This window comes from Dermacentor andersoni, chromosome 9 (assembly GCF_023375885.2).
Source record: "Dermacentor andersoni chromosome 9, qqDerAnde1_hic_scaffold, whole genome shotgun sequence".
NCBI classification, from domain to species: Eukaryota; Metazoa; Arthropoda; class Arachnida; order Ixodida; family Ixodidae; genus Dermacentor; species Dermacentor andersoni.
In genome coordinates, this window is record NC_092822.1 from 56582631 (window position 1) to 56592659 (window position 10029).

The following is a 10029-nucleotide window of genomic DNA, read 5'->3' on the forward strand; positions in this document are numbered from 1 at the left end:
TCAGTTCTGTAATGCTTGCTACTATTTTTCAACAATCAATAAACACTTGCACTCTGCCTGCTCAATGGAACATAGAGGAGGTGGTTCCGTTGCATAAATCTGGTAATAAAAGCTCATCCCTCAATTACTGTCCGATTTCGCTTACCAGCACCTGTTGCAAACTTCTTGAACATGTGATATTTATAAATCTCGTCAACTTTCTTGACTCGAACTCATTTCTCACCGCAGCTCAACATGGCTTTCAAAAAAAAAATTCTCATGTGAAATCCAACTAATATCTTTCACCAATAGATTACACTGTATTTTAGATCGTGCTTCCTGTGCTGACTGCGTATTTTTACATTTTAGCAAAGCGTTCGACAAAGTTTGCCACAAACTGCTGCTATTCAAGCTGAGTCTCTTAAGCCTTGGCAGTAACTTGCTGGAATGGATTGAGTGTTTCGTTACTAACGGTTATCAATTCGTTACTGCGATAATTATGATTCATTATTGACTAACGTTCGTTCTGATGTGCCTCGGGAATCAGCACTAGGACCCCTGCTTTCTCTGATTTATATTAATGACCCACCTTCTACATTGACGTCTGACATTCACTTGTTTGCTGACGATTGCGTAATATATGGTGAAATAATTACTAATGACGACAGTAATGCTCTTCAATCTGATTTGGACTGTGTGATTCATTGGTGTAACACTTCGCTAATGAAACTTAATATTAATAAATGTAAAGTTATGCGCCTGTAGAGGAACATCATCACTCTTCCTAGTTACTATCCAAATGAATTTCCTCTATAACCTGTTAACTCATATAAATACCTAGGAGTTCATATACAAGCAAATCTAACCTGGAACCTTCACACTGAATACATAATAATAAAGCTAATAGCATGCTTGGTTACTTACGGCACCCGTTTTCCAGAGCACCATCATCCTGAATATTATTACTTTACCAGTAATTAGTGCGTCCTAAATTGGAATACGCTGCAGCTGTGTGAGACCCGTACCATGAAAACCTTACTTCTTCACTCGAGCTTGTCCAAAATAATTCAGTCCGATTCATATTTTCAAACTATAACCGTACCGCTAGCGTAACATCAATGAAAGACAATCTATCTCTTCCATCACTTGCATCTCGTAGAACAATAGAACGTTTGACACTGTTTCACAAATTTGGTACCATTCCTCCCTTCACAGTAACTTCATTTTTCAGCCTCATTACCGGTCGAGCCGCATCAATCATCACCACAAGGTCGGACTTCAAACAGGCAACACTAACACTTTCAGTCAATCTTTTTTCCCCAGATCATCACGGCAGTGGAGCCACCTTCCCTGTGAAATTATCTCTATTGTCGACAACAAACTCTTTCGTAAGGCATTAGCTAGCATTGTAGAATTAGGAATCATTAAATGTTATTTAATTTACTTGCCGTACTTGCAAACGACTAAGGACGACACTGTTTAACATTGTAATAACAGGAATTATCAAGATGCTATTTTGTTTACATTATCTGTCGTACTAGCAAAATTTAGGCAATACATTACATAGTATTGTATAGTTAGGAATTACTTATTAAAAATTAAATTATTGGGTTTTACGTGCCAAAACCACTTTCTGATTATGAGGCACGCCGTAGTGGTGGACTCCGTAAATTTCGACCACCTGGGTTTTTTTCATCATCATCAGCCTAGTTACGCCCACTGCAGGGCAAAGGCCTCTCCCATACTTCTCCAACTACCCCGGTCATGTACTAATTGTGACCATGTTGTCCCTGCAAACGTCTTAATGTCATCCGCCCACCTAACTTTCTGCCGCCCCCTACTACGCTTCCCTTCCCTTGGAATCCAGTCCGTAACCCTTAATGACCATCGGTTATCTTCCCTCCGCATTACATGTCCGGCCCATGCCCATTTACGTGCACCTAAATCTAAGTACACGGGTGTTTTCGCATTTCGACCCCAACGAAATGCGGCCGCCTTGGCCGGGATTCGATCCCGCGACCTCGTGGATTCGATCCCGCGACCTCGACACAATAGCCACTGAGTACCCACGGCGGGTAGGAATTACTAATATGGATTGGATTGGACCAGCTTTAATAATAACTAACATGCTACATTGTTTATTTTTCGTATTTCATTGTTATGCTTCCCGTTTTCGCACTCCCCTCTGTAAGGCTTTCCGGCCTTGAGGGTACAATAAATAAATAAATAAATAAATAAATAAATAAATAAATAAATAAATAAATAAATAAATAAATGGCTTGTTCGCGCATTGCAAGCCTGTACTATTGCCTTTACAATCCATGATATTCAAAGAATGAATTTTTAGTTGTTGGTAAGCGCTCATTATGCTTGTTGCTTCTCCTTGTGTCGTCTATCGTTCGCAATGGTAAGCACCATGCTCCAATGAACATTCCGCCGTTGCAAACGAGTGGGCTTGACGCCTTTTCTTTTACAGATGAAGTACAATGTGAGCTGCATGTCTGGAACACTGCAGTTGCATCAGAATATGAAATATACCTAACAAGTTGTGTAGAGAAATACCAAGATTGCTGTCCCAACGCCACTCTGGGCTGGCTAAGACAATCTTCTGAAGAACGTGCGGAACGCTGCCATGGAATTTCTGTTTCTTAAAACAAGTGCATAAATAACCTGCAGGAAAGTGATCATGCTGTTTGCTTGATCTACGCAGCGTTTATTTGCGAGTAAAGGCTCATCATTCACATGAAAGTAATTGTCTCATTTAGTTCGAAAATTACAGCAATTTCTAAAGAAAGAAGCATTTCCACTCTGTGCACCTGAAGTAATATCCGCCGTAATCCTTCCTAAAAACAAGCAATACATTTATTAAATTTGGCTCTGTATTGCATTTCCTCACATTTGACAGAACTCCGACTTTCGCAGTGGTGGCTCCATGATTAGTCATGAAACGGCCGGCTCGGTGCGACATTTGAAGAGCGATCATATATTGCTAAAAAGTGATGCACTATACTTCATTTCAGTAGTAGATATTCGTGTTTATCGCATGGTCATAGAGACGGAAGCATTTCTACTGTGATTCCACCTAATCTTGTATCGCTGTTGTTTTTGCTGTCACTTATCGGAAACAAAAGTCCACTCAAGTAGCCACGGACAATCTTCTTTATTTCAACTGGAAGTTTTTTTGTACACCTCGCAGTCACACGTGTTCCAGTTGCATCTGTAAAAATCTTTATTAAACACCATGGTCTGCTTACAACCGCTTCTACCAGTGTGGCCTATTGAAAGTGTTCTTTTGGTCTACGTCATCTTGTTCTGCCCAGGTTAAAACCGTCATTCATAAACACGGTTAGATAATTTCACAGGAGGGATTCATTTCGCTTTTACCCAGCGCAATTCGAGCACCTAGGTGGAAGATGCATTATTTATGCAATTATATTGTTACCGGGATTTTTGGAGTATTTACAAGATTGTATTTACAATGTATATACAAGCAGAGTCAATGGGGTTAAAATGGCTGACTACTAACAACACGCAGCAGCCAGCGTCTCGCGATCTTCTTCTTCCTCTCTCTCTTCTTTCATCCTTCCGTAACAATATGAACGAGTGCGAATCTGACAAGAATCGGTTGTTTATTGTCGGCATTTTTACCCTTGAGACACGTTCCGACCATTCATCCCTCTCTTTTCGCTGATGTGTCACCAATATCTCATTATTTCACAAGATTCCTCTCTCTCTCAAGAGCCCACATTGTCACTACATTACGTATACTCTAACACACTAGGGATCAACAACACTACTCTGCCATGCGCCCGCCTAATTTACCTGCTAGCAATTTTTAAATTTCTTTCTTTTCCTATTTCAACCGTTTTGAGCCTATCTATGAGCCTCTTACGCCGACCCAGCCGCCCAAGTTGTCTACCTGCTTGGACCGCTAGGTATGCGCTCCTGAATAAGATGCCGTCGTGGGCGTTCCATTGTCTTCGTACCAGCCTCGTGGTCCTTACTCTCGTCATGCGTTCATGGTCACACCATCTACCCCGACCCACCAGCCCAAGTTATCCAATCGTATGGGTTCGTTGGCGTGATGCCAGTGTGGCCGTTGCAGTGCCGTCATTCCTGCTTTGTGATGCGGCATTCGCCATTACGTCTTTATTCCACCAAAGTCATTGCCGGCGGAAAAGGCTGCCGGCGGGAATTGGGCGCAACAGAATCTGACTTTTGTGTGCGCGATTGCACAGCCTGGCACACAGTGCGAATACGCCAGTGCAAAACGCCAATACGCAAAACGCCAATACTGATTTGGCGTTTCCGCGAAAAAACTACGCGTTCTGCAAATGAATCATTATGCGCGCTAGGTCCTAATGTACGTATACTTTAGTGAAGACAATAACTGTGTGCATGAAGAGAATACGAAGAATGATAAGTAGGCAGCATAACATCGCTCCTGTGCTACGGTCTCCAACTCGCTGCATTTGAAGGTGTGGTTGCTCATATCAGCATGACTCAGACTAATGCAACGATGGTTACATGCTCAAAATCTGCTTGTTTTGCTATGTTCTGTCATTATTGGATGTCAGTTATGCGCGCCTATCAATATATACCCTTTTGCGGAGCAGTTTTCTCTACAAGAACGAGATGGCGCTTTCAGCGGTGCAATATTGCCTCACAGAAGCATATGAATAGGGAACCATTACCACTTATGCCCGACTAGTGTGCGATCAGCTGTCGCAACTGGGCGTTCGCTCACTGTGTTTGATTCATGTTTGCAAAACGCGGAGCGGTAAAGGGACGACGTGTACAGTAATGAGCGGCAAAAATCGCGACTAGCACGGTAAGGAATAGAATGAATCTGAGCAAGTTCACTGACCGCTGCTACGTAAGGGCTGCCTTTGCTGGCGGCGCTTCACGATGCATTGCTTTCCTAGAGGATAAAAAAATCGGAGGACGCTTAAGCTTCGCCTTTAAGAGTGGAACGCGATAAAATTCATAGATACCTGACTGCTTCTCATGCTTCCCGGTACCTGGAGCGCATGTAACCGTAATGTTTACGAGGAAACACTGGCCGCAAACGCTATGCGCGAAGGCTGTCTTTGTGGTACAAACGCGGCCTTTTGCGTGGGCCGCGAGGCGGCGGAGGTGAGCGCCAGCTGGAGTTGGGCTCCGTTTATGAAACTGGTTGGGTAACCCCACTAGCGGAACGAATATTGGAGAACTATAGCAACGGGAGAATTGATCCTACCCCCCATTGCCTGGTCTTGACTCTGAGCCACCAGCGCCTAGCAGGGAATGAAGCTGCGAACACGGCGGCCCGAGCACTCATCTACCGGGTGTCCAAGTTAGATCATGAGTACCTGGAATCCGAAGGCAGCTATCTTGTTACATTCAAAAATATCGCAACCTTTTACAAAGATAGGCATCGCAACTACCCAACTCCTGCTAAAGGGCTTGACAAGGCTAATGAACGCATCTTGATCCGACTTTTCAATAACACTTTATTGTGCACGGCAATCTTGAAATATTTCGATTGTTCCTTCACTGGCAAGTGCCAATGCTGTGGGGAAGTGGCTGACACCTACCACATGGTTTGGGCTTGTCAGCTAAATTCCGCTCTTTCCCTCAACCCTAACCCGACCCGCGAGGAGTGGGAGGTGACGCTGCTCGGTTGCTCGGACGTACTGGCCCAGAAGGCCTTGGTCCAGAGGGCTAAGCTGGCGGCTCGTACCAATGGGGTCCCGGAATAGGGACTCCACCCATTGCGGAGCCGCTTAAGGGCTCCACCTCTCTTTTTGTTTTCAATAAAGGCTTTCAAGCAAGCAAGCCACCGAGGCACCCTCGTGCCGGCGCGCGCAACTGGCGGACGCCGCTGCCGGTCTGTGAATTGTAGAAACGCTGGAAAAGGGGTTTATTTTAGTTTTCGCTAACAGAATTTTTCTCGTATGGTAAAATTACAAACCGAGAGATATGTCTGTAGGTTGTGTGTATGCCGCAGTTTACGATTATTTCGCGTATGTTATTTTGAGAAATTCGATTTGTTTCAGTAAATTTCTTGCGTCACATGAATGGACTGGGTATGGGTGGTTCGAAAATCTTTTTGCCGAAACAACGTCCGATGCGGACGCCGGATTTTCTGTGACACGGGCTTGTTAACGTTATCGCGTTAAAATTCCCTCATCCACCAGCATTGCATCGCTCACCTCCAAGGGAAAGACTTCAACCCCGGAACGTCGGCAAGAGTGAACACCGCTCGTTGTACAGTGACAAAAGGAACAGCGCCGTTTTCTGGCATAGTAACTTTCTGGCACGTCATCTAAACTCACGCACTCCAACTCACACGCCACCATATGCCCACTATATTGTCAATGTACCAAGAAAAAGTGAATGGGTGAAGCACACTTCAATCAATGCGCCGAAGCATGGATGGCTGCGACTACATCGACAGCACAAGAATCTTCGAAGCTGAACATTTCGTGACGGCGCACAGAGTAAGCGAGTGACTAGCTATTATACCTCGTTGGTAGAAGCTATTAAAAAGCACAGAACATCTGCGTTCGAAGCCTTGCGCGCAGCAAGAACAAATCTATAGCAACTAAGAAGACCCGCGAGTGAGTTGGCTACAGAGAGTGACCACGCCCAAGAACTTTACCGAGCCAGAAATATGATAAGCCGCTGCTTTAAAGTGTTTGCCAAATTAAAAACGAAGAGGAAAACAATAATCCTGACTTAATTCAAAAGGGTAAAGCATGGACAGTTTGGAATAAACATCTAGCACCTTGTTTAGCAGAAGCACAGTATACTCTGCTCGTGCCGTTTAGGCAAGGCGTATGAGCTCCGAAAGCGCATCTATGTCCTCTGAAGCTGTGAGAAAAGCTTCATGATGTTCGCCCAGTCGCCGTCTGCAATACCAGCCGAAACAGAGGTTTTCTTAGCGCTACACCAATGTCATACATATCCATTGTAAACACGGAGGCAACACAGGCAGTTGAGGCAAGCAGTGGACGCGTCACCACGTGGTCAGACATGGCGGCGCCTAAGGAGTCGCCGCGATAATTATCAATATTTCAAGCGAATGACATGTGGTCGCTGTAGCTGTCGATGTAAACAAATGCAGCATTTGTTGCTTTGGGCAGTCAGAGGTGTTCTTCCGGGATATAGATGCGGAAAGCAGTGCTCCACAACGTATTGCAGTGAGTATGCTAAACGATTTCCTGAGAAGGAGTAAAATAGCTAAAATAGCAAGCAGCACGTATAAAATTAGTGGGTAGGGCTAACTTTAGTATTCATGTTGCAGCGCGATGCGTTGCGCATGCGTGCCGGCTCTCGTTGCGGCAGGTTGAATGCAAAGGGCGATGCAGACTCAAAGCCGCGTTCACGCATTGCAGCGTCTAGGTGACACTACGGAATCAGCACTTCTGTGCCCACTGCGGTAGCTTGAGGCGATGGCGTCCCTCGAGTTCTTGGGTTCGATCCCGATGGCGGTGGTGACGTTTCGATGGGGCTGCAATGGAAAACGAGCTCGGGTATTTAGATTTAGGTGCACGTGAAAGAACTGCAGTGGATCAAAATTATTCGGGCGTCTGCCACTACGACATGCCTCATAATCCGATTGCGGTCTTGGCGGATACAGCCGCACATTTCAATTAAAGTTTAACACTTCTGCCACGATGCGATGTGCAGTTTGAGGCAATGGAAATGCTTAGCTTCACGGATGGTATGAACAATGGCGCACCACACCTCAAGCAAACATGTCTCGCTGTGTGTTCTTTGTACTACGCCAACGACTAGCAGTGTGCACGCAAGGTAACGCTTAACATCATCTCACCGCTCTCGCATTCCACTAAACGTTCAAGAAAGTAAACATTCGCCATCAACATCACCGCTAATTATGGTTAGTCAAAGCAGACAGCACAGAAAGCTTCTTACATCTTTTCTCCAAGTCTGTGGGATCCGCATGATTTTTTCTTCCTTTCCCTTTCCCCACTGAGGAGTAGCAGGCTAGAGACACGCTCTCCAGTCCGACCTCTCCTCCTTTCTCTTCATTAAAATCTACTCCTCCTCCTATTCTTCCTTCCTCTATGCTAAGCGCGTTTCCAGAATGGCCTGCGAAACAGCGAACATCTGGCTGCTTGGTTAGTGCCCGCTGTTAAGGCTAGACCCGCTACGGGGATAAGCCATATTTAAGGGTTATGTAGCAGCGCTCTTGCACAATGCCTCTTTGTTCTCTTTTCTCTCGTCTTATACCCTTCAGCTTTTCTTTCCCTCACAGCTCCTATACGCTTGATTTCAACTCATATATTTACAGGTTGTATTTCGCAGCCGTCATAACCACGTGACCACGTGGGCTTGTGTAGTGGGCTAGTGACAATTTCCTCGGCGTTCCATCATCCTGCGTTTTCTTACATGTGCGCGTTATACCTTTCCAAGTCTGGTGCCTTTGTTTGCATCATTCCATAATACGGCAGCACTTTAAGATGGCGTTTTGGGAGTACACGTTGACAGGTTTCAATGACTTTCTCGACCAGCGTATTGTCGCGTTCACGGAGCCGATGCCCGCCAGCCGTGTCTGCAGCCTCTGCGGTCGGGTGCCCTCTAGCTCTGTACTGCTGCCCTGCGGTCACGTGTTGTGCGAAGATTGCCGAGGTGAAATCCTCAAGGAAGCTGAGTGTCCCTTCGATGGAAGACCTTTCACGGAAGGCGAACTTGTCCGTCTGGCCTTCGAGCTGTGCGACCTGGAGCAGCGCCGTGTTTTGTGCATGGTCGCCGGTAGGAAGTGTACCACTTTCGTGGGAAAGCTGTCTGAGCTGAGAGTCCACCTGCGCCATTGTCGCAGCGGCAACATGAAGTGCGCTAAGTGTCACCAAGCCGTTGCACGTGACGCGGCCGTGAATCACTACAGGCAGTGCTGTGACGCAAACGCTATTCGCCACTGCGTGAGTCACGTGCGAGTGCAGAGCGCCATCGAAGAAATACGAAGCATCAAGGAAGACCTCGAAAGCCTGCGGCAGCGGGCTTTGTGCGAGCGTGACGGTGATGACGATCTTGTGAACGGTGCCAACGGATTAGTCGAAAGACTGACCAACCTTGATCTTGTGCTGTTCGAGGTCCAGGGAACGGTGGCTGGCGTCGACCTTGAGGGCGCTTCGCTTCAGTCACTTAAGAACATTTCACCGACGCCAGGACCATTTCGCGCTGCATCGAGGCCCGGCGTGTCCATCGTCACTTGCGAGTTCATGGCTGTATACGCTGCACGCGACTCTATAAAGCAAGACAAAAAGCAACACAAGATATCTACAGAGTTCTACACGCTCAGTGGTTACACCTTCCAGCTGAATTGCGAATTCTCCTTGTCGGGAGGTGAAGGCAGTGAAGAGGTGAATGTGAGGTTCATCTTGTTTCTGCACGAAGGTGAATGGGACGATTACGTTGAATGGCCATTCTCGAAAAATGTGTCATTGGTCATCGCTCACCCCAGAGATGACGCCAGAGATGTCAGGCTGGCAGTCAAGATGGATGAATACAAGGTCGCCAAGAAACCGCGCCCTGAATCTTGGAATTCGGGAAGCTGTACCGACAAGTTGAGGTGGAACGAAATCGAACTCCAAGGCTACATTGTTAAAGGCTCCCTCTACGTCAATGTTGAATTCGAATGACAGTGGGAGAGCAACTGCTTTTGTACGCTTTTTTTTGTCGGTTCTGTTTATGAGCAGGAGAACTCGATTGGATTTCATGGTAGCCGTGTGATGCCTTGTCCTATCGCTGGAACAGCAAAGTTCACTCATTTCGTTTTCCTTTCTTTCAGCCAAATAAAGCCTGTCTTGGAGCTTCAACGCAATATTTTTCTGAGGTATACCTTTATTATTGGAATTCTTATGCAGCCACATGGTATATGTAAGTCATAAATGTCACTCGTGCTTTTAAGCAGATCGATACATTCGGTCTGATCAGTGCAATTACCTTCTTGATGACTATTTGGGCTGCTACTTGCATACCGATTATCGATGCCGATGTGGACAACAGTCTCACAAGTAAGTTTAAGGATTCGAAATGAAAGCT

The 10029-nt window shown here is 45.9% G+C and overlaps 1 protein-coding gene across 1 annotated transcript; it reads left to right on the forward strand.

Annotated features, from left to right (window-relative positions):
• Positions 1-8447: 8447 nt before the first annotated feature.
• On the forward strand, positions 8448-9626 carry LOC129384134 (uncharacterized). Its single transcript, XM_055069291.2, has one exon. The coding sequence runs from the start codon at positions 8448-8450 to the stop codon at positions 9624-9626; it is 1179 nt and encodes a 392-aa protein (XP_054925266.1).
• Positions 9627-10029: the final 403 nt, after the last annotated feature.

What these genes read in the sequence shown, in the direction of transcription:
- LOC129384134 (XM_055069291.2), top strand. Translation starts at nt 8,448, where the DNA reads ATGGCGTTTTGGGAGTACACGTTGACAGGTTTCAATGACTTTCTCGAC.